Raw genomic sequence first — 25,953 nt, forward strand, 5'->3', positions numbered from 1 at the left:
TAGATAGGACAAACACACATTATAAGAAAAATATGGGAATGTTTAGAACACATGTATCGCTACTTGGTAACACCAGTCGGTTATTCATCCAGACAACAATCGATGTCGGAAGAGACACACCAGATATAAATAAAAGCAAAACCCTAACCCAAGGTAAATCGGAGATTGGCACCCATCCCACCCCAGTTTGTGTGGGACTCGGGGACCTGTGGATGGGTAGTTTACTACAATGAGAAGGCTTGGGAATCTGCTGACACAGCATCCACAATCCACTGTGTCTAAATGGAAATGTACGTTTGGTTTCGACCCCCTACACTAAAAATGAGTTCTTCTATTGAGCATAACTTCGGAAAAATAGAGTTAAAGTGAGATTTTTTTTTCTCCAGAATATGGGTATACGCCTCTAAGCAACATTTAATATCCAGACAGTCATAGATTTTTTTACATGCCAAGGCTTCTCGGAAAACATCTTGATCATAGAGTGGATTTTACACCAGAAGGAGCAGATGAGAGGACACTCCCACTAGATGTGGAGAAGGGTTCCCAGTGCAGCTTTTCATCGCAAACATCGATTGGTGTTAAAGTGGCTCTGTCACCCCATACCTAAAATAAGTATTTCATAAGGATAACATTTTTATGAAATACTCACAAAGACTATGTTAGAATTCTACTGAAATTCCAAACCAGGATATACTTTGTCTTAGTATTTTTCCTCCTCTTGGCAAAAGGGGGAGTTACCTTTTGTCACGCTCGTCATTTTTCCCAGCTGTCACTGTGCCGTTTAGGAGTTAAATCACTGTGTTTATGCAGCCTTAGTCACACCTCCCTGCATGTAACTTACACAGCCTTCTCAAACACTTCCTGTAAAGTCATTAAATGTTTACACTTCCTTTACTGCAAATTATGTTTAATTTAGAATGCCTTATCTCCTGCTCTGTCAATAGCTTGCTAGATCCTACAGGAGCCTCCTGTGTGTGTTTAAAGTTCAATTTACACAGCAGGAGATCTGGTTGACAGTACAACCATTTTGTTTTGATGCAGGCTGTGTTTGTCACAGCCAGGGGAGGTGTAGTTAGGGCTGAATAAACAGACAGAAAACTGATTAAACTCCTAAGTGAGTATTTAGCATTGAGACAGGGGTATGATCTATAACAAAACGGCTTCACTAATCTAAAGTTGTTTTGGTGACTATAGTGTCCCTTTAGGTTAAAGGGTTTTGATTCAGGTTTAGGCTTTCAGTGCTTGGATATGGGACTAAGGAAAGAGTTTGTTTAGATTTTGGAAAAGGATAAATCTATGGTTAAGGAAAAGGTGTGTTTATGGTACATGTGGAGTTTGAAGGGTTATTTGCGAAGTACTCACCCTCATGTGATTGATAATAGAACTACCTGCTGTAGCAGTTACACAGTGTGCATCACTAAATTCTGCCCCTGCTCCTCCCGCAAAACATTTCCCGTGCGAGAGACTGTCAGTGGGCAGATGGGAAGTGATCCCTTCCACATCCTGTCCAGGATCTCGGACATAGACACTGGAGGAACTGGGACAGCACTGAGTAAATAGACGCCCCCTACAAGACAGGCTCCTGTAGCCAAGTCTGCCTAATCATAAATCTGGCCCTGGCTGCATCGTATACTCTGTACATCGAGTATGCTCAACTCTTGTGCTGTGTTAAAGAGTTTTAATGTCACGTAATGTCTTCCTGCTAGCTGTGAAGAAAGGTCCTGTATGTGGCAAATTATTTGAAGGGGCACTCCCTTTTAGGTGCAATGTGCAGGTGGGGTTACAGTTAAAGGAACACTCCAAACAAGGGAGTGTTGACAGGCAGGGGAATTACCCATGGGACACTAGCATAGAGAGGATTGTGGGCAGCAGCCTCACAGTACTATGCTAAACATCATTGTGTAACTGTATTATTTTATTATGATGTATTATGATAGGAAAGTTCTTGCAATGTTAAGTATAAAACTTTCAATAACAATTAACAAAAGCAGAGGCATTTGCTCTGTTAGTAGCACCATAATCACTGTATCTGTGAGAGCCGGAAGCTGTCTTCACTGAGCTACGTCTAGCAGTGCACGGATTAGCTGTAGAGGAGGCAGGCAGCAGTACCCCGGCAAAAGTCAAATCGTTCTAAAATAGTCTGACTCCTTAGAATGGTGGGACGCTAGGGAACTCCTGGCATTTCATGCTCTGCAAACTGTGTTAGTGTGTGTCAAAGTGCATATCTTTTGCTACATTGTAGAAAATCAATAAAAAAAGTATTAACAAAAAAAAAAGACAACATCAAAAGAAAGAGGAAAAGTAGCAGTGAAGAAGGAATGGGTAAGGGGTGGAAGGGGAATGACATGTCACTATAAGAACCATAAACAGAGCATTTTATGGAAGTTGATGGCTAAAACCAATTCAAGGTTCTTACATTTTGTGGAAATTAGGTAGGGTATGGAAGTCCATTGCAGATAGTTTGTCCATTGACGTGTTGCTGCTTTACGTGGCGTGGGGGGAATCATTCCCCCCCCTCTCCTGGCCGCTAGAGAAATTATGGATTTAAGTATGTGTTCTGTGCTGGTTACGGTATTGCAGGTGTGAATGATTATGTTTTGTAAGTGTATGTGATATGTGATTCTCAATGCAGGTTTCTTCCTGGTCTCCAAATTACTGCCCATTCATGGACCTCTCTTCCATTCTCCATGTTCCTCCTCTCACTTATGGCACTCTGCCCTGTCTCTGCCCACTTGGGTCTCTAACACGCATATCCCCCTCTTTTAAATCATCTATCATCCATATTCCAAATCTGGCACCCTCACCTATCTCTCTAACATGGCTGTTTATTCCCTTTCTCCAACAGTGTCTTCTACTCCTCCTCTTACCCCATCTCCACATGTTTTTCCCTAAAAGCACCTTTCTAAGTTTACCTGTTGCTCAAGTGTCTATGCATCCCCCTTCCCCGCTACTCCTTGTGACTCTTCACTTTTCCTAACATGGGCAGAATGGAACAAACATTTGGCATGGGAATTTAACGGCAGAGCAGCCCATAATGGGAAAGGGTGGGTGGGGGTAGAGCCAGAGAAGGGACTTGTTGCATAATAATACTTCCCAAAGTAGGCATGTCAATTTGTTGCCCCTCCAGGGCAGTTAATGCGCAGAGCCCTACTGAAGAGTTCTGGCATAGGGAAAATGCCCTGTGTTTCTTTAGCACAGTGCAACGGGACTTGTTTCTGGTGTCGCTAAAGTGGAGATCAGAGGACAAAAGAGGGACAGGTTTGGTGGAGGGTGTTTTGTGTGTATATAGCGAGGCTGTGTGTGATATTATTTACATTTGGAGGCTGCTTGTGAGACTGCATGTTGGGGAAGGCTGCTTTTGTTGTGTGGGGGGTAGACTACCTGTGGTCTTGTATGCCTGTGTGTGGGGCGGCTGCTTGTGAGGTTTGGGGGGTGGGGGGGTGGGGGGGATGGGGGGGGGTGGGGGGGGTGGGGGGGGGGGGTGGGGGGGAAACGCATGTAGGGTTGAGCTGTGGTATATGGTGGAGATATGGACTGTAATATATCAGGCAGATACGGATTGTACAATGTGGTGGACACTGGACAGGGGTTGCAGTGTGTGACGGGAATAGGGCTGTAGTGTTGGGATGGGGCTGTGGGTGGAGAGAGTGACTGTATTGGGGATAGGTGTTGTAGTAGGGAGATAGGAGCTGTGAGGGGATAGAGGCTGTGGGTGGACGGAGTGACTGTATTGGTGTACAGGTGTTGTAGTGAGGGAGATAGGAGCTGTGAGGGGGTAGGGGCTGTGGGTGGAGAGATTGACTGTATTGGGGGATAGCTGTTGTAGTGAGGGGGATAGGGGCTATGAGGGGATAGAGGCTGTGGGAGGAGAGGGGCTGTATTAGGGGATAGGAGTTGTAGTGGGGAGATGAGAGTTGTAAGGGGGATAGGGGCTGTGGATGGAGAGATTGACTGTATTGGGGTACAGGTGTTGTAGTGGGGAGATAAGAGCTGTGAGGGGGATAGGGGCTGTGGGTGGAGAGATTGACTGTATTGAGGTACAGGTGTTGTAGTGGGGAGATAAGAGCTGTGAGGGGGATAGGGGCTGTGGGTGGAGAGATTGACTGTATTGAGGTACAGGTGTTGTAGTGGGGAGATAAGAGCTGTGAGGGGGATAGGGGCTGTGGGTGGAGAGAGTGACTGTATTGGGGATAGGTGTTGTAGTAGGGAGATACGAGCTATGAGGTGGATAGGGGCTGTGGGTGGAGTGGGACTGTATTGGGGTACAGGTGTTGTAGTGGGGAGATAAGAGCTGTGAGGGGGATAGGGGCTGTGGGTGGAGAGATTGACTGTATTGGGGTACAGGTGTTGTAGTGGGGAGATAAGAGCTGTGAGGGGGATAGGGGCTGTGGGTGGAGAGAGTGACTGTATTGGGGGATACGTGTTGTAGTGGGGAGATACGAGCTATGAGGTGGATAGGGGCTGTGGGTGGAGTGGTACTGTATTAGGGGATAGGAGTTGAAGTAGGGAGATAAGAGCTGTGAGGGGGATAGGGGCTGTGGGTGGAGAGATTGACTGTATTGGGGGATAGGTGTTGTGGGGAGATAAGAGCTATGAGGTGGATAGGGGATGTGGGTGGAGTGGAACTGTATTATGGGATATGAGTTGTAGTGGGGAGATAGGAGTTGTGAGGGGGATAGGGGCTGTGGGTGGAGAGGGGCTGTATTAGGGGAAAGGAGTTGTAGTGGGGAGATAGGAGTTGTGAGGGGGATAGGGGCTGTGGGTGGAGAGATTGACTGTATTGGGGGATAGGTGTTGTAGTGGGGAGATAGGAGCTGTGAGGGGATAGAGGCTGTGGGTGGAGAGGGGCTGTATTAGGGGAAAGGAGTTGTAGTGGGGAGATAGGAGTTGTGAGGGGGATAGGGGCTGTGGGTGGAGAGAGTGACTGTATTGGGGGACAGGAAGTGTACTAAGAGAAACAGAAGCTGTGGTGTTGGATAAAGGAGCTGTAGTAGAAGGGATAGGGCCAAAATATAAATTTTAAATTAATAATAATAGTTTATTCCCTGTTCCCTGAGGCTAATCTTGGTCCAGGGAGAGGGAAATCCTGATGGGAAATTCTACTTGATGGCACCCCCCTCCCTGCCACTAGGGAATGTATCTAAACACTGCTGTGGTAACCCGCAGCAACACTCTGTAGAAGAAGGAGCTGATTACTTGTACCTGCAGGAAATGCCCACCAAGTTCTCTATCTCCTTGTCCTGGCATGACTGGTGAGGGAGATCATTGACGTGGCGCTCGAGTAAAGCTGGCCTTGTAGGGGCTTGCCAGCGAGATTCCTTTATTTCGGTATTGACCCAAGGTCATTGTAGCCTATCGGGCGTTTGCCCAATAGTCATGGCCTTCCTCTTAATACATTTAATCATTTAAATATTTACATAATTTGTTTCCAGATTTCATCCATTCGGTTGTCAGTTATTTTTCGGAACTCAAATGTCAAATTTTAGGCTGGCTGCTGTCAGTATGAGTGAGAGTAGCTGTGTGGTAGAGTAGCTGCCTGACTGCTGACAGTGTGAATTAGAGTAGCTGTCTGACTGTCATTGAGGGAGAGTAGCCGTCTGTGTCAGTGTGAGTTAAAGTAGCTGTCTGTCATTGAGGGAGAGTAGCTGCCTGGTAGAGTAGCTGTCTGACTGTCAGTGTGAGGGACAGTAGCTGCCTGGTAGAGTAGCTGTCTGACTGTCAGTGTGAGGGAGAGTAGCTATCTGGCAGTGTCAGTGTGAAGGAGGAGCTGGCAGTGTCAGTGTGAGGGAGAGTAGCTGCCTGGTAGAGTAGCTGTCTGACTGTCAGTGTGAGTTAGAGTAGCTGTCTGACTGCTGTCAGTGTGAGTTAGAGTAGCTGTCTGACTGTCGGTGTGAGGGAGAGTAGCTATCTGGCAGTGTCAGTGTGAAGGAGGAGCTGGCAGTGTCAGTGTGAGGGAGAGTAGCTGCCTGGTAGAGTAGCTGTCTGACTGTCAGTGTGAGTTAGAGTAGCTGTCTGACTGCTGTCAGTGTGAGTTAGAGTAGCTGTCTGACTGTCGGTGTAAGGGAGAGTAGCTGTCGGACTATCAGTGTGAGGGTGAGTAGCTGCCTGGTAGAGTAGCTGTCTGACTGCTGTCAGTGTTAGAGTAGCTGTCTGTGTCAGTGTGAGTTAGAGTAGCTGCCTGGTAGAGTAGCTGTCTGTGTCAGTGTGAGGGAGAGAAGCTGCCTGGTAGAGTAGCTGTCTGACTGTCGGTGTGAGGGAGAGTAGCTATCTGGCAGTGTCAGTGTGAAGGAGGAGCTGGCAGTGTCAGTGTGAGTTAGAGTAGCTGTCTGACTGTCAGTGTGAGTTAGAGTAGCTGTCTGACTGCTGTCAGTGTGAGTTAGAGTAGCTGTCTGACTGTCAGTGTGAGGGAGAGTAGCTGCCTGGTAGAGTAGCTGTCTGACTGTCAGTGTGAGGGAGAGTAGCTGCCTGGTAGAGTAGCTGTCTGACTGTCAGTGTGAGGGAGAGTAGCTGCCTGGTAGAGTAGCTGTCTGACTGTCAGTGTGAGGGAGAGTAGCTGCCTGGTAGAGTAGCTGTCTGACTGTCAGTGTGAGGGAGAGTAGCTGCCTGGTAGAGTAGCTGTCTGACTGTCAGTGTGAGTTAGAGTAGCTATCTGATTGCTGTCAGTGTGAGTTAGAGTAGCTGTCTGACTGTCAGTGTGAGGGAGAGTAGCTATCTGGCAGTGTCAGTGTGAAGGAGGAGCTGGCAGTGTCAGTGTGAGGGAGAGTAGCTGCTCGGTAGAGTAGCTGTCTGACTGTCAGTGTGAGGGAGAGTAGCTGTCTGACTGCTGTCAGTGTGAATTAGAGTAGCTGTCTGACTGTCGGTGTGAGGGAGAGTAGCTATCTGGCAGTGTCAGTGTGAAGGAGGAGCTGGCAGTGTCAGTGTGAGGGAGAGTATCTGCCCGGTAGAGTAGCTGTCTGACTGTCAGTGTGAGTTAGAGTAGCGGTCTGACTGCTGTCAGTGTGAGTTAGAGTAGCTGTCTGACTGTCGGTGTGAGGGAGAGTAGCTGTCGGACTATCAGTGTGAGGGAGAGTAGCTGCCTGGGAGAGTAGCTGTCTGACTGCTGTCAGTGTTAGAGTAGCTGTCTGTGTCAGTGTGAGTTAGAGTAGCTGCCTGGTAGAGTAGCTGTCTGACTGTCGGTGTGAGGTAGAGTAGCTGTCTGGCAGTGTCAGTGTGAAGGAGGAGCTGGCAGTGTCAGTGTGAGGGAGAGTAGCTGCCTGGTAGAGTAGCTGTCTGACTGTCAGTGTGAGTTAGAGTAGCTGTCTGACTGTCAGTGTGAGGGAGAGTAGCTGCCTGGTAGAGTAGCTGTCTGACTGCTGTCAGTATTAGAGTAGCTGTCTGTTTCAGTGTGAGTTAGAGTAGCTGCCTGGTAGAATAGCTGTCTGTGTCACTGTGAGGGAGAGTAGCTGCCTGGTAGAGTAGCTGTCTGGCAGTATCAGTGTGAAGGAGGAGCTGGCAGTGTCAGTGTGAGGGAGAGTAGCTGCCAGACTGTCACTGTGAGGGAGAGTAGCTGCCAGACTGTCACTGTGAGGGAGAGTAGCTGCCTGGTAGAGTAGCTGTCTGGCAGTGTCAGTGTGAAGAAGGAGCTGTCTGTGTCAGTGTGAGGGAGAGTAGCTGCCTGGTAGAGTAGCTGTCTGACTGTCAGTGTGGAGGAGAGTAGCTGCCTGGTAGAGTAGCTGTCTGGCAGTATCAGTGTGAAGGAGGAGCTGGCAGTGTCAGTGTGAGGGAGAGTAGCTTCCTGGTAGAGTAGCTGTCTGTGTCAGTGTGGAGGAGAGTAGCTGCCTGATAGAGTAGCTGTCTGACTGTCAGTGTGAGGGAGTGCAGCTGCCTGGTAGAGTAGCTGTCTGACAGTCAGTGTGGAGGAGAGTAGCTGCCTGGTAGAGTAGCTGTCTGTGTCAGTGTGGAGGAGAGTAGCTTCCTGGTAGAGTAGCTGTCTGTGTCAGTGTGGAGGAGAGTTGCTGCCTGGTAGAGTAGCTTTCTGTGTCAGTGTGAGGGAGAGTAGCTGCCTGGTAGAGTAGCTGTCTGGCAGTATCAGTGTGAAGGAGGAGCTGGCAGTGTCAGTGTGAGGGAGAGTAGCTGCCTGGTAGAGTAGCTGTCTGTGTCAGTGTGAGGGAGAGTAGCTGCCTGGTAGAGTAGCTGTCTGGCAGTAGCAGTGTGAAGGAGGAGCTGACAGTGTCAGTGTGGAGGAGAGGATCTGCTTGCTGCAGCGTGGGTACCACTCTCAGTCCGGAGGAGACTGATTTGGAGATCTGCAGGTGGCCCTGGAGGGCTCGGAGACTCAGAAGATGGAGGGAGTGGGGAGGGAGCAGAGTGATGTTCCAGCCCGGGAGAAGAGGAGCCAGACCGGGGAGCAGAGAGGGGACAGACCGAGGGCCACCCGGAGCTGCAGCATGAACACATCGGAGGCAAAGGATTACCTTACAGACAGACAGATCCCCAGGCTGTTCGAGGTGGGTAGGTTACCAATGTCTGTTATTAATGTGTGATAATTATCTATAGCATTAACTACACCAACTACCGTGTGCCAAACATAGATTGTAAACATACAGTGTGCATCATTAGCTATCAATACATCTATCTATCTAATCACATCTATCTATCTATCTATCTATCTATCTATCTATCACAACTATCTATCTATCTATCTATCTAATCACAGCTGTATATCTATGTATCTATCTATCTATCTATCATCTGTCTATCTATCTATCTAATCACATCTATCTATCTATCTATCACAGCTATCTATCTATCTATCTATCTAATCACAGCTGTATATCTATGTAGCTATCTATCATCTGTCTATCTATCTATCTAATCACATCTATCTATCTATCTAATCACATCTATCTATCTATCTATCTAATCACAGCTATATATCTATCTATCTAATCACAGCTATATATCTATCTATCTATCTATCTAATCACAGCTATCTATCTATCTATTCACAGCTATCTATCTATCAAATCACAGCTATCTATCTATCAAATCACATCTATCTATCTATCTAATCACAGCTATCTATCTATGTATCTATCTATCTGTCTATCTATCTGTCTATCTATCAATAGGACTATCTATCTATATATCTATCTCTCTATATATATCTAATCACAGCTATCTATCTATAACTAAATCTATCATGTATCAATAAATCAATACATCTATCTAATCACAGCTATTTATCTTTCTATCTATTTATACCTACCTACATATTTATTTATCTATTTGTCTATCTAATAAATCATGTCTATTTATCACCTATCTTATCACATCAATATATCATCTAATCGCATGTCATTTATCTATCTATTTAATCAAATCTATCTAATCACATCTCTCTACCTACAATTGCATTTATCTGTCTATTGAATCATATCTATCTATCTATCTATCCATCATCTCATGTGTGTTGTGATACAGCTTACATGTTGATAATGGTCCTGTAACCTTAATGTGTTTTTGCCAATAAAGTGTGAGGCACAGGACTGACTAGCCATGTGTATGCTTCTGTTGTCTGAATAGATATTTACGGTATATTTATTTATAATTGTGACATTAAAATCACTGTTTCCATATACACTATTATAATCACGTCTGATCAGTGCAAAGGGTCAATAAATAAGGCTCAGTAATTTAACCCATTGTACTTGGACCTTATCGTTAATTGGCCACCCTCTTCCAAGACCATACCACCTCCCTCCTAACAGCCTTTGCTGCAGATTAAATCCTCATGAAAGGAATGTGCATTAACATGACAAACACAATAGCATCAATGGGGAAGAAACTCAGGTGGGCTCACAACTACAGCAAGGGTGCTATTATTAATTGTTACAAAGAGCTTTCATATATTTGGCATGATGAAGGCAAACGCGTCAGGGGGTCTACAAAAGCAATCACTTTATTTCATCTGAGTTCTGCTAGGAAGAATTCAGGATAATCCAGATTTATCACAAAGCTGAGATTTGTTGTTTTAATATATAATCTCACCCCCTATCATCATAATCTATTTCTTAAACTCATTGGATGAAAAAGCATGATTGAATGCCATTTATTTGCCCGATGTTTATTTTTTTCACTTTTTTTTTTTGTTGTTGTTGCAAGAAATCTGAATGAGAGAACCTGCAAATAAATGTGCGCAGTTTGGTACGTTTTGAATTGATGTGTTTTGATCAGCGTGGATGATTATCTGCGTGTGTAGAGGTTAGGCAAATTGGGATTCACACAGCAATGGAAAATTGGATTCAATACATTATGTATGAATGATGTTATTTACATAGATCTAACAGGTGTACTTTGCTGTTTGTACGGTAAATGACGGTAAAGGGGGGTACGGTACATGCAGCAGTTATACTGTGAATTTATACTTTCTATGCGCAAATAGGTGTTTAGCACCTTATAGGAAAAAATTAGCAAGATAAAAATCGTACTGTTTAGGGGTAAAATAAAAAAACAGAATATTTCAGAACATTGATACGTCTCCCCTCATATATTACCTTATCGTAAAGGAAGGTACATTATGTGTAGCTGTCCAGCATACAAATATACAATTTTATAGCGGAGGTTACCTAACATACTGCAAATACAGTACTTATTCAGTGAATGTATATTTAAAGGGACATTGTAGGCACCAAAACCACTTTAGCTCCTAACTATTCAAAATATATTTCCTTTTAACACGACAGGGCTCTAGAAAGGAGCTCGTAGCTTTTCTTAATAGCACTGTCAATCATGGAGACAGAAGTTATACTACCTGGATCTCACCTGCGTAGCGTGTTGACGTGCGAGGAACTTGCCTACACTGTTTGCAGGCAGTGGATGCTTCTAGGTCCGTTTCACATTAATGGTGATATACCACTTTACAGGTTACATTACAGTAGAGAGAGGTACAGTGAGTGCAGCAGTTTTAAATACAGTAGTAGTAGCAGCTACTACTATAGTAGCAACAACATATTCCGCAGCGCTGTACAACCAGGCAAGATAGACAATGTAATATAGACATGCTAATACAGAAGGTATTGAAGGCCCTGTCCGTAAGCTTAGATCTAGCATTTACAAGCCCTTTTTATACAAAGTACTGAGCCTACAATCTAAACGTTATTATGAGACTTGAGACAAGAGGACGCAGGGGGAAATTTAAAGGTAATGGACAGATTGCCATAGAGCATTTGCACAGATTGCAATGATGTAATGACTGAGGAAGTAATAGAGGAAGATGCCAAGCACCTGGGAAGCCATGCTATAAAAGAAGCAGAATCCAGGGTGGGTAGTGCTCAGTAAAACTGAGGATATTGCTTGGAGTGGATAAGTGAGCGAGGCCGCTAGATGGAATGGAATGCAGGGATGGGGAATTTCTATTGCCGGATATCTGCGAAATGCATTTTTTGGGGGGCTTTTAGACTGGGAGTGACAAAACGGTCCGGGGGAGGACAGGGTCTGAGCAAGGAGAGTGTGATCTGCTTTTCCAGTGGGTGCAGACCATAGTAATCGTCCCCTTGGGTCCAGGGCTCACTGATGAGTCAGAGCACAGAGATACGGATTCCCAGTATGCCGGGAATACAAGGGAGCGATTATTGAGGTCTGCGCACACGGCAGGTTACACCCACCCACAAGACTTTGCAGGTTACATTACCGTTGATGAAGGTCCTGTAAATTTCAGTACTTATTACAGGGGCGTTGCTAGGGTCATAAAATATCCTTGGCTTGAGCCCAAAAAATTTTTTGGTGACCCCCTCCCTAAATTCCCATCTTTATGTTACAGTGTACGTATGGACACAATAAAGCTGTTGTTAGAGCTTCATTCCAACTATAACATTATAACCTTTCTTTTAAAGTGAGACTCACATTCTTTTCTAAAGTTCATCTTCCTTTCCTTCTGCCTCATGTATCACAATGATTCTAAACCACCTCCCCAGCTACTTACCATTATTTATACACTGCTCAAAAAATAAAGGGAACACTTAAACAACACGATGTAACTCCAAGTCAATCACACTTCTGTGAAATCAAACTGTCCACTTAGGAAGCAACACTGAGTGACAATCAATTGCACATGCTCTTGTGCAAATGGGATAGACAACAGGTGGAAATTATAGGCAATTAGCAAGACACCCCCAATAAAGGAGTGGTTCTGCAGCTGGTGACCACAGACCACTTTTCAGTTCCTATGCTTCCTGGCTGATGTTTTGGTCACTTTTGAATGCTGGTGGTGCTTTCACTCTAGTGGTAGCATGAGACGGAGTCTACAACCCACACAAGTGGCTCAGGTAGTGCAGCTCATCCAGGATGGCACATCAATGCGAGCTGTGGCAAGAAGGTTTGCTGTGTCTGTCAGCGTAGTGCCCAGAGCATGGAGGCGCTACCAGGAGACAGGCCAGTACATCAGGAGATGTGGAGGAGGCCTTAGGAGGGCAACAACCCAGCAGCAGGACCGCTACCTCCGCCTTTGTGCAAGGAGAAACAGGAGGAGCACTGCCAGAGCCCTACAAAATGACCTCCAGCAGGCCACACATGTTCATGTGTCTGCTCAAACGGTCTGAAACAGACTCCATGAGGGTGGTATGAGCCCAACGTCCACTTACAGCCCAACACCGTGTAGGACGTTTGGCATTTGCCAGAGAACACCAAGATTGGCAAATTCGCCACTGGTGCCCTGTGCTCTTCACAGATAAAAGCAGGTTCACACTGAGCATATGTGACAGACGTGGAGAACGTTCTGCTGCCTGCAACATTCTCCAGCATGACCGGTTTGGCAGTGGGTCAGTAATGGTGTGGGGTGGCATTTCTTTGGGGGGCCGCACAGCCCTCCATGTGCTCGCCAGAGGTAGCCTGACTGCCATTTGGTACCGAGATGAGATCCTCAGACCCCTTGTGAGACCATATGCTAGTGCTGTTGGCCCTGGGTTCCTCCTAATGCAAGACAATGCTAGACCTTATGTGGCTGGAGTGTGTCAGCAGTTCCTGCAAGACAAAGGCATTGATGATATGGACTGGCCTGCCCGTTCCCCAGACCTGAATCCAATTGAGCACATCTGGGACATCATGTCTCGCTCCATCCACCAACGTCACGTTGCACTACAGACTGTCCAGAAGTTGGCAGATGCTTTAGTCCAGGTCTGGGAGGAGAGCCCTCAGGAGACCATCCGCTTCCTCATCAGGAGCATGCACAGGAGTTGTAGGGAGGTCATACAGGCACGTGGAGGCCACACAAACTACTGAGCCTCATTTTGGCTCGTTTTAAGGACATTACATCAAAGTTGGATCAGCCTGTAGTGTGTTTTTACACTTTAATTTTTAGTGTGACTCCAAATCCAGACCTCCGTGGGTTGAAAAATTTGATTTCCCTTTTTTAATTTTTGTGTGATTTTGTTGTCAGCACATTCAACTATGTAAAGAACAAAGTATTTCAGAAGAATATTTAATTAATTCAGATCTAGGATGTGTTATTTTTGTGTTTCCTTTATTTTCTTGAGCAGTGTAGTTATCTGTTCTTCTTTGAATTGGATCTCAGTTTCAGGGCAGCGCCATGTTGTTCTCCTCTGTCCACCATGTCTGTAGTTTTTTGGAGTCTTTGGACTGTTGGACTGTGGGTAAATTACCATGGCAACTGATAAAGAACTTTGCTTGAGCTCCACCCATCGCCAAAGATTACTACTTTTTCTTATGCATTACCAGAAAAAAAGAAAAAAAAGAAAAAGGTGAATACAAAATAAATAAAACCAAGGGTCAAAAGAGGGGGGGAAAGGATTAATTGAAAAAAAAAAAAAAAATCCCGCAAAGTGATTGTGTTGCTTTGAGTAGAATAAGATCCAGAGGGCCATTAGTCTTTCTGCCTTTGCTCTAATGGCTCGTTGTAACATAATCCCACGATGATTTACAGACATGGAGGCCAGTGTTCTCTCTTTTTGGATGTGGAATTGAAAGCCATGTTAAAGCGTCTGTGAGGAGACGCGAAACGCGTCCAGGATTTCTCTAAAAAAAAAATCCTTTTTTTTCCTCCACTCCCCCTCTACCCGATGCAAAGATTACTTTTTGTATGTTTGTCTTTGTTACACATTTCGTCGGAACGTGCCATGTAATGTCATGCAAGGGTGCAGATAAAGAGTGTAATAACTTCCGTCAGCGTCATTAGTCATTAAGAGTTCCTGGCTGACTAATGTTAAATCAGTGCATATAGTATGTCTGTTGTTAGCACGCGTAGCATGGTGGTGACAGAGACAATCTCCTTGCTGCCCAAGTCCTCTTCTTAGCACATTCTCATGCATGTCTGTCATGCATGTCCGTCTCATGCGGTCAGGGGGAGTGATGTCACCATCGGAGGATCAGACTGCAGAGAGAACTTGGCCTTGGCGTGGGATCGCAGTTAGGATTATCCTTTCTTTCTTTCTTTCTTTCTTTTTTTTTTTTTAACACGAGGGGACCATGCCAGCAAGGCTCACTCCATCCAAAATAGTGTTATTAGTTTGGGTAACCCTAAAAAAAAGCATGTACAATTGTCCTTCTTGTGACCTTGTTTAGGTATTTTTTTATTACTTTTGTATCTATTTAGGTTAGCTTATAATGTTTAAAAAAAATAAAAAAATAAGTCTGTCTCTGTATACACCAGGTTTAAAAGTTTTTTTTAAATGTTTTTTTCTGCCTCATTTTTAAGTTAGTATTTATTTAGAAAAAGTTAGATGGTCATTTAATCTGGGTGCCCAACCTAATGCAATGTGCTCCCCGCACCGGTGCTGAGCATGGGCCTGTAGATGACCATTCCAAATTTACATACTTTGTGTTTCACCATCACTGTAAGAGTGCTGAATAGTGTGACTTAGATGACGTTTCCATGCGATCAAACTAACTAGAACTGTTTATCTACTTGCTGGTTTTAAAAAAAACTGCTCCAGAACAGGGCACCTTGATTCATACATTTGCTAAGCAGTTCCTTTTATTTTTGATTTGGTAGGACAGAAAGATATCAACACGCCAATGTCCTGCAATCCTTTGAAGGTCACACTGTGAAGGTTTACTAAAAGCAGCGAGATCATGTTAAGTCTTTAGGGAAACTGATGTGAAAGACGTGTGTTCATGCACTTCATGAAGGCCGACATGCCAGTATAGAAAATGATGGGCTCCAGTCCTAGAGAATTAGAAGGGCCATCCATTACTTTACATACACATTTAAATAAAAGACCGTAAAATATTGATTTCTCATTTAGACTCAAGATGGTCATTTGGAGTCAGGGCAGGATTTGACGTACGTTATTTTTTTCATTACTGGCATTTATAAAGCGCCAACAAATTCCGCAGCGCTGTACAAATGGGAAAAAGACAAACACAATAAGAACAGACCGATACAACAGGTAGAGGACCTGGCCTGTGAGCTTACAATCTAAAGGTTAAACTGAGGAGATGAGTCAAGAGGTAGCGGGGGATTTGTATGTGATAGCAGAGAGAGTTAAAGGATCACTGTAGGGTCAGGAACACAAACATGTATTCCTGACCCTATAGTGCTAAACCCACCATTTATGTGGCTTGTCCCCCCCTTAACCCCCCTATAAAAGTATAAAACACACCTTATTTCAAGTGCCGAGCGGGTCTGCTCCCTTTGTAACATCATCAAAATGGCCGATATTTAGCCAATCCAATGCTTTCCCATATCGAAAGCGTTGGATTGGCTAAAATCGGAACGGGGCAGGGCCAGATGCCGTTTTGGCTAATCAGGACCACCTCATAAAGATGCATTCAATCAATACATCTCTATAAAGAAAATTCAGCGTCTCCATGCAGAACGTGGGGACGCTAAACATCAGGGCTGCTTACTTTGCATCCCTGAGCCAGGAAGCCCCTCATGTGAAAGGAATAAGGAGGTGATTGGCTATGAGTCAGAACAGCTGCAAGAGCATGCTATATAGTTAGAAGGAACATGGATGGGTGGGTAGAGCTGAGTAAAATTAAAAGACCTTCATGCATGGGGGGGTGGGAGGGAGGGGGGCAGGGGAATGGAGAAGGCTAGCCATTTGCTATAAACAAGTAAGTATTTGGCAACCAAATTTCTAACAGCCAGATTATTAATAACTACATGTAACATTAAGTACAAAATATTACTGTAGTAAACTATATGTAACAATGGTAGTATAATTATAGTAAAGTAATAATCTAGTAACAAAATGAAAGAAATCTGATTGAATATCATCTCAGTCCGTACCTTACAGCTGCAGTGATTAAAATTAAAATCTCAATGTGCTGTGGTGGCACCTTGAGCAGGCATGATATGCCTGTAAATATGGGACCACCTAAGTTTTACACCACGCAAGTCACTCTTGGGAAGCAGGAGGGAAACTCTCAATGGCTGTATATATGTATAACTATCTCCCAGAGGCCGAAACGTTGTCATGTAGGCCTCATGACTGAATAAACTCAATGTCCAGCACAATTTCAATTGAATGTTCATTTTTTTATTTCTGCCTTATTTTAAAGGGGCAAAGTCAAACTGTACTAACTTGTACTAGAACGGTTTGATGTCGGATGTTGGGGTGGCAACAAGGCATTTCTGGCACGAATAGTGGTTACGGTGCTTAGGGTATTCCTTTAGATAAATGCCACTGATGCATTAATGGAACACATCAAACATTCACTTAGTTAAATTAAATGAGGGTATGTTCATCTAATGACACACTTGTAATGTTAATCGGGGTAAAACCATGCAACCAATGCTCCCATATATCTTTACCCATGATTACATTATCAACTATTTTCTTTGTAATCGAGCGTCAACTTGTAAGTATGTATCTGCTACTCAGGCACCCCACATTAACTAGCTATCCCCTCTGCCTCCCTACATTCCATTTTCTAACTCACCAACTGCACACGTCCCAGTGTGGCCAGAGACCAGTTTGTAATCTTCTTCTAAATGTGCATTTTCTTTCTACAGAGCCTGCTCACTGGCCTCATGTATTACCGACCAGAGGACCCCATCAATTATCTGGAACTATGTCTACAGAGAGTCCGGGATTTGGGGGGCCCTGAAAAAGTGCAATGGGACACATTCCTGAATCGCAATTTGCCTCCTATTAATGGAGGGGCTGGGAAGAAAGCAGCACACAGACCAGGTAAATGACTGCATCATCCATAGGAGTAAAACAGGCATTTGATCTGCAATATTTCCCATAAATAAGTTGTGTTTAAAAAGTATCTGATTTTCCCCCACATTATCCTTTCCAGTGTATGCTGTTATGATTGGATTCATATATTAGCAAAATGACGAAAGTCCAACAAGTGGTCATCTTGCTTTGTCTCACATTACGCCTTCCCCATATGAAAGCATTAATTCTTTTTTTTTTTTTAAATTTTTTATTTTTGCAGTGCATAAGATGTTACAGCTTTACACGGGGTACCCCAAAGGCAATCCTTGTGTTGGTCAGACAATAAGTACATTGGGGTATGCGTTTGTATGTGCACATTTTTTTTTTTTTTTAAAAGGTCGCGTTCTGATAAGAAGATGTACAACAATATTAAGTTGTTTGGTTATATGAGTTATGCAGGCAGGATATACAAGTTATATGTAAAATTATTTAAACAAGTAGATGCGGTACACGTGTGTAGGCGCTGTGTTCTGCGTGCTGATGTTGCTTATTCAGGATTGCTCCTTAGTGACTCACCCGGGGAGGCAAGGGTGCTAGAATTACAGGCAGCTTGTGGGTTCACATAATAGACAGTATGGCCTAAAACATAGTTGTTGCAGGCGAGGTGTGAGTGCAGGCTGGCTAGCAGTTTCTGCACTGGTAGGGTGCCCTAAGCGCTAGCATGATACATGTTATGATGAGTGAGGTGTAAACAGTATGTTGTGGTCAGAGTAGCATGTAAGCGTTATATATGTTAAAGCCAGGCAGCTATCTACAGACAGCTTATATCATAATATCACCCAGTCCGTTTAAGAGTTCGTATAGCGGCATATTCTTCAGGAATCGCTGTCATGGTGGGTCTGTTGCTTCATGGGTGGCCGTGAGCGTTTAATCGGCCAGTGCTGGTTTCAGCCCTTCAGCGCGGCCCAGTGTTGGTAGTCTTGCAGGCTGGGGTACCTCTCCAGATGTGTCGCCTGGGCTTGCCACTATTGGGAGTCGGGTGGAGCGGTCTTCAGGATCGGCATTGGGTGGTTTGCTTTTTCTGGCGTGTGGCTCCCTTCGGTTGGCGGCAGACTCGTGGGTATGGAGCCGAGTCCCTGCAGGTTGGTGTCTCCGCTACTCCGTGTCCAGTAAGCCTCTGCTGCTGTCTGTCTTCCGATTTATTGCTCTGTCAGGTGAGATATCGCTTGGCTAGCTGCGGGAGAGTGAGGCCTCCGTCATCTCAGGCTTCTTGGGCCCGTGCTTGTTAAGTGCCCTCAGTGCACTTGGCAGTCGCCATCTTGTGCGGTGCGGTCGGGCCCTCAAGCGTGTCCGCGGCGCCTGTGTTTTCTGGCTGCTATGCCCCCGGGTGGGGACCGGGATCACCCCCCCGGTCCATAGGGGGGGGGACCAGGGCCGGATCCGCTCAAATTCGAGCCCCAGTCTGGGTGCTGTGTGGCGGGATAGTGGTGCGTCGGCCGTCCGCTCCACTCACCGCGGGAGAAGGCCTGGGTATCGCAGTCTTCACCTCCAGGGGACTGTAGCTTAAAAAGCCAGCCTCACCCTGGCTCCAGCAAGCCCTCTGCTTTGAGGCGTGATGGTGGTCGGTCGTTTCTTGGCTAAAATTAAGTTTTTCCGGCATATTTAAAGTTGAGGCAGCAGGAGCTCCTACTGCCTGCGACCGTCCAGCTCGGCGGTCCGGCCCCGCCCCCCATGAAAGCATTAATTCAATGTTTTCCTTTGGGAATTTTTAAGGCGCTTTGCATGATGACGGCCAGCATCGTTCCATGAAGTTAAAGGATCACTATAGGGTCAGGAACACAAACATGTATTCCTGACCCTATAGTGAAATCCCACCATTTAGGTTGCTTGCCCCCCCACACCCCCTTTAAGGCCCTCAGAATGGGTTAAAACTCACCTTATTTTAAGCTCTCCATGGGTCTGCCCGCGCTGACATCATCAAAATTGCCAATTTTTAGCAAATTATTGGATTGGCTAAAATCGGCAAGGAGGGAGGGGTGGCAAATGCCGTTTTGGCCAATCAGCACCCCCTCATAGAGATGCATTGAATCAATGCATCTCTATGAGGAAAATTCAGCATCCCCATGCACAGCGTGGGTACTCTGAATGTCAGGGCTGCTAACTGTGCAGCCCTGAGCCAGGAAGCCCCTCCAGTGGCCATCTAAGGAGTGGCCACTGGAGGTGTCCCTAAGGGCAATGTAAACACTGCCTTTTCTCTGAAAAGGCAGTGTTTACATGAAAATGCATGAAGGGAGCTATTATACTCACCAGAACAACTACATTAAGCTGGTTCTGGTGACTATAGTGTCCCTTTAAACTCTGTGAAAGGCCAGAAAGCACCTTAAGTAGCTATCTGGAAGACATTCACTAAATTTTGTCTTAACCCTGCAATTTAAAACTTGCAGTTTCTCTAAAATTGCAATGTTTTACATTGCAGGGTTAAGGGGACAGGGACACTGCACCTAGACCGTTTCATTGAGGTGAAGATGTCTGGATGCCTAGTGTCCCTTTAATGTAAGCTATATTCCGTTTGAAAAGTAAGATGGCATCTTTTACCAGCTTTATTTTAAACCTCTGTTGCAAGAAACCATATATTGTTTAAAAGGTTATTACAGTCACTGCTTCAAATGGTAATGCCCTGCCCAGGAGACGCTCAAAGTGTTATGTACAAATACTACGGCTACCCGAACGCCATATTAGTGAAAAGGAAGACCAATGTGTTGTTCTGCCTATAGCGGGCTATTGTCTTGTTTTTTTGTCCAAATATGTTGTCCACCCGAACATGTCCTCGACTGTTGTATCTTGTTGTAAATATGTTTTTGGTTTTCAACTGTTACATTATTGTAAAATTATTACTATATGTAATGTTCAAAAGATTTGTAATTCAGTGCTTTGTTGGTGCTTGTCCTAAATAAAGAAATTTTTTTTAAAAAAAAGGTTCTTACAGAATTCTATTGTTTTTTAAAATTTTCTTTATTTTAGCACTTTCATTTTTGCCTGGTTTTCTTTTTGAATGAAATGAATGACATGTTTTGTTCTTGGACAATAGGCAGATCTTGTGATTCTGATTATCTCCCAAATCATCCCTAAATAAATAGCCCCTGGTACTGTAATGTAGTAATGTAATTAATAATGTAGTAATATAATGTTGCAGTTTCTCTGGTTCCTTTTATTTCAGAGGTCCTTCCTCCCCCATTGATACGACGTTATGAGCGCCTGCCTCCTATCCAGTCACAATTCTCCATTGACAGTGATTCAGATATGACAGAGTCTTCAGGACTTATCCAGGAATATGATGTATTTGACCCTAACAGAGAAAGACCCAAAATAATCTTTGTTATAGGTGAGATGGGGAGCGAATGTACTCACTGGTCCCAAATTGATCTAAAGGGCTACACAGTAATTCTGCTTCTATTTGTCCTTAGTTTTGATGATCAAACAAAAGAAGTTAGAGAGAACACATTAATAGGTTCCGTAAAGTATCTGATGAAATCTGCAGAGAATGATCAAAGGGACTAGCCAGAGAGCTAGAATCTAGGTCAGTAGTTCAGTCTGAGGTCAAGGCAGGTGACAGATATCATATAAAGATTAAAAGCAGAAGGTTGACTATAAAGAATTAGGGTGCAAATGTTCTAAAATGCACCAAACTTGGCTTCTGAATAGTTTTTCGGATGTGCTTGGAGTTTTCATAGACCTGTTTAGAACCCTGTGATATCACCTGTAGAATATTTTATTATGATTGATGTGCGCACACTAGATGCAGAGGGCCTATGACCCATCTGCAGGGAACCATCCCACTGCTAAACCCTGAAAGGGAGATATTGTCAAACCTGTTGAACCTGAAATAATTCTATATTGGACCTTTTATAGCCCATCGTGAATTCCAGTGTAGCAGTGGTAACTAGGTGGATCTAAAATGAGTCTTCGTAGAAACTCTAATATATTGTGGCAAATGTGGTTTTATCTCCAAGACATGAGTAAGAAGGGCTCAATTAGGAAGGTATAAATAGCATCAAAATGGGATGTTTTTCACTCTGTGTGACAATGACAATCTAATCGTACACTACAAAACTTGAGGTAAACAGGATTATTCAGGAAAGTTTAAAATTTTAGACTAAAAGAGCCCTGCTGAAAACAATCTGATTTGAAGAATGTTTCAAATATGGCTACTTCGGCCTAATATTTGAAATTTATTTTGGATTTCAAACAGTTTGTACTTTGGTGAATAACCCTACTTTTGACCTTGAGAAAAAAAAAACATCACCCAGTTCTAAGGCTGGGTGGCATTTGGTCCTGTTAAAGGTTTTGATCGATTTCTGTCTTCTTTGTTTCAGGTGGTCCTGGAAGTGGGAAAGGAACTCAGAGCACCAAGATGGCCTCACATTTTGGTTTTATCTGTATTTCTGTTGGCGATATTCTGCGCAAACAGCTGATCCACCATGCAAGCAGTGACCGCAAATGGGAATTAATTGCCCAGATTATCTCTAAGGGAGAACTCGCTCCTCCTGTATGTGTGCTATTTTCAGTATTTTCAAACATCACCTGTAATGCATAAATTCACCTAGTCTTCAAACAGGATTTTATCAAGATCCTGATGTTCAGGGAAGGGCTAGCAAATTTTGGCCTCTAGAGTCATTTACATGGCATGTTTTTGCCCGAAAAGCTCAGAGATCTATTTGTGGATGGTCCTACGTACTCAGAATATGGAATATATGGATTTGGCATATGGAACTTGCTGTAGTTACTATTCTTGCACAGTATGTGGGAGCATTCTCGGAGATTTTGAGTACCTAAGAGATGCAATTCTGCTTCCTAGGAGTCCATTGCCACCAGCATGTGTGATGAGTGTCTTGAGCATTGTGTTATCTCATCATGTCCAAGGACACCATGCATAGTCATCATAGTCTGGTGGCCTGGTCTCCTCAGGTACTGCGGTCTCATGGGAATTATCTCAGCTACGACGCTCCAGCTCAGACCAGAGCAACGAGATTGCCAACCAGCCGAAGAACAAACCCACACAGTGCTGAGCTAGCAAAGGCCTTGATGCCTCCCTGCTTCAGTACTCTGCCAACCAGCATTCCAATGCACATTCTGATGGTTTTAATCAACAGAAGAATAGTACTGTGATCCAGAGACTCACAGACCCTGTGCCAGTGGCCAATCCTTGCCAGCACTCCCCTGCTAAAATCTCTTAATTTAAAACGTTATCATGTGCACACTATACAGTATTAAATATTGTTGTAGGCACATCGATCAAGCCCTATTAAATAGGATTTGTATGTGAAACACTGTTATTACTTAACTGCCAGCTGTCTCAAATTTAAAAACATTTTTTTTATTATTTATAATCCCATGTCATCGGAAGACATCCTTTATGGTTTGTATTAAGGCATTGATTCAAGTCGTTAAATAAGTCGAAATCCAGGCATTAGCTTGATTAATTAACTGATTTCCCTCAAATGATACATACTGCATGCCAACTCTTTTCCTGTGATCACCATCAGCATGAATTAAAGATATATGTCCCCCGAAAAACATGGTGAATGTAGAAACCCTACATCTCTCATTAAATAGTTAATAGACTGTGTTGGTGTAAACGAGTGTGAATTTGGAGGAGCTGGGTTCATCTCCTGGCATTGTAAAAATAAGGACATGGTTCAGCAACCACGGATTAACTCTGATTGTCGGATAGGCCAGCCTTGGAGTGTGCTAAAGGCACAAAACAAATCTTATTCGTTTTTTTCTGAGAGATTTTATCTTCAATGCTGTTTGCTATGACAGCTAGGGGTTTATTTACTAAACAGTAAATGGTTGTTAATCAAAACCTAATTGCAGAATTCATACCCAAACTGCGACTGAAGGAAAGTTGGATAATTTTTGCTTTTTTGGGGGCCTCAATTTTTTAAATCAGTTTTCAATTTACAGTTCACTGTTGTGAAGTAGAAAAAAATATTACCAGGTTCAATAAAAGCGTTTTAATTGACCATTAAAACACACAGAGATATCTCATGTAGATTGGCAAGAAGCAATCTAACATCATATTAGAATTCCCCACGTCTTATACTTCGAACACGGAAATATGTTCACAACTGTTTAGTGAATAAATCTCTTTTTGACCTGTTGGTAAAAAACAGCTGACGAAAAACTCACCTTAAAATCTATTAGGAAACCAGTTAGTCACCACGTATTTGCACCCATCATCATGTACGTTAGCACTTCATCAGTCGAAAACAATACAATTAACATTGGAATCTCATCATCTTATGTTACGAGTGTTCTCAATGTCATGTTTTCATCTTGCAGGAAACAACAATTGAGGAGTTAAAACAACAGTTTATAAATCATCAGGACGCACGTGGTTTTGTGGTGGATGGTTTTCCAAGGGACATAGGACAAGCATTTACGTTTGAAGAACAGGTATGGCCTAAGCACTGTTAAATTCACCAGATGTACCATTCTTAAAGGAACGCTCCATTCCCCTGCAGGACATTTTCGTTAGTCAGATGGTTTCTCTGCTTCCTACAGCACAATATTTTATGCAAATTAGCTCTAATTTTACACTGAAGAAAATGAATTCAGTTGCGATCCAGGCATTTTATAGAGTGATATCAATCAAAAGACAGCACAGCATAAATATGAAAAAATAACCCTTGAGTGATTCATTGATGATTTTTGCCTCTCTGCAGATTGGTATTCCGGACCTTGTGATTTTCCTGGCCTGCTCGAGCCAGCGTTTACGGCAAAGGTTAGAGAGACGATCTGCTCAGCAAGGGCGGCCAGATGATAATGCTCACGCCATCGACAGGAGACTGGAGAACTTTAAACAAAATTTACCCCTGATTGTAAAATATTACCAGGACAAGGGGCTCATCGCCAGGGTAAGGGACATTAGAGCGTACACTTACATTTCAGACATGCATGAACACAATTACCAAGAGGTTTAGCGACGGACCGATGAGTTTACAGCCAAATTTCACAATTTAGGCCCAAATTGCTGAATGGAAAATATTTATTATACCTTCTACCTCTAAACTCAACATTCTATCAAAGTACGGTAACTTGAATGTCTCCTTCTACTTTTACACTGAGAAGTCATAACTATTATTAGTAGTAGTATTTATACTCAGAACTCTAAAATAAGAAAAAGGGGAGAGGAAGGCCCTGCTCAAACAAGCTTTCAATCTATGGTAGGTGGATATATATCATTAGTTGTCTTGCCCACGGACTATACAAATGAATTTACCTTCTGGTCATGTACTTAAATAGAGACCGCACAACATTCTGCCAAAATGTACTGTATGTTACTACAGTGAATGAACATTCTCCCCCTAGAATGAAAAGCACAATATTCTGATACTGTGAATGAATATTCTCTTCCTACAATCACACTGAAAAAGCACAACAGTCTCCTCCTAGAATGACACTGTAATAAAAACAACATCCTACTACAGTGAATGACATTCTCCACCTAGAATGACACTGAAAAAGCACAACATTCTACTACAGCAAGCATGTCAAACTCAAAGTCTGGCACGGGCCACATAAACAAGGTTTAAGTTTATGTGGGCCACAAAAATAAATTTTAAAAAACTTTCATAGAAACGTGTTTTTTTTTTTTAAAATTAGAGTATAAAAAAAAACAGCACCCCCCTCTACTAAATCCCAGTCACCCTCCTCTACTAAACCACAGCACCCTCTCTACTAAATCCCAGTCACCCCCTCTACTAAACCACAGCACTCCCCTCTACCACCCTGTGCCAAATCTGATCCTCCCGCTGACACACACACATATTCACTGACAGACAGACACAAACAAACATACTCACTGACAGACACACACACATACTCACTGACAGACAGATACACTGACAGACACACACACACACACATATTCACTGACAGACACACACACATACTCACTGACAGACACACACATACTCACTGACACACACACACACACACACACTCACTGAGGCACACACATACTGACAGACACACACACTCACAGACAGACAGACACACATACTCACTGACACACACACACACTCACTGACAGACACACTGACAGACACACACACATATTCACTGACAGACACACACATACTTACAGACAGACCCACACACACTCACAGACAGACACACACAGAAGTACTCATGGACAGACACACACATACTCACTAACAGACACACACATACTTATTGACAGACACACACACTCACAGACAGACACATACACACACACACATACTCACTGACTGACAGACACACACATACAGACACACACACACACACACACAGACACACACACACACACACACTCACTGACAGACACACACATACTCACAGACAAACACACACACATACTCACTGACAGACACACACACATACTAACTGACACACACACATACTCACTGACAGACAGACACACACATACAGACACACACACTGACAGACAGACACACAAACTGACAGACACACACACTCACTGACTGACAGACACACACAAATACTGACAGACACACACATACTCACTGACAGACAGACACACATACTCACAGACACACACACATACTCACTGACAGACAGATACACACACACATACACACACACTGACAGAAACACACACACTCACTGACAGACAGACACACTTACTGACAGACACACATTCACTCACTGACAGACACACACATACTCACTGACAGACTCACACACACATACTCACTGACAGACACACACACACTCAGAGACAGACACACTCACTCACTGACAGACAGACAGAAACATACTCACTGACATACACACATACTCA

The 25,953-nt window shown here is 43.8% G+C and overlaps 1 protein-coding gene across 1 annotated transcript in view; it reads left to right on the forward strand.

Moving 5' to 3' along the window:
- Positions 1-8,093: 8,093 nt before the first annotated feature.
- The window catches only part of LOC134573683 (adenylate kinase isoenzyme 5-like), a 42,653-nt gene continuing 24,793 nt past the window's right edge, over positions 8,094-25,953 (forward strand). The window contains exons 1-6 of the mRNA XM_063433465.1: positions 8,094-8,486; positions 16,955-17,132; positions 20,323-20,487; positions 21,479-21,651; positions 23,448-23,561; positions 23,831-24,022. Coding sequence (XP_063289535.1) covers positions 8,322-8,486; positions 16,955-17,132; positions 20,323-20,487; positions 21,479-21,651; positions 23,448-23,561; positions 23,831-24,022 — 987 coding nt within the window. The 5' untranslated portion in view covers positions 8,094-8,321. The remainder of the gene's footprint in view (positions 8,487-16,954; positions 17,133-20,322; positions 20,488-21,478; positions 21,652-23,447; positions 23,562-23,830; positions 24,023-25,953) is intronic.

Source organism: Pelobates fuscus, chromosome 9 (genome assembly GCF_036172605.1).
Source record: "Pelobates fuscus isolate aPelFus1 chromosome 9, aPelFus1.pri, whole genome shotgun sequence".
NCBI lineage: Eukaryota > Metazoa > Chordata > Amphibia > Anura > Pelobatidae > Pelobates > Pelobates fuscus.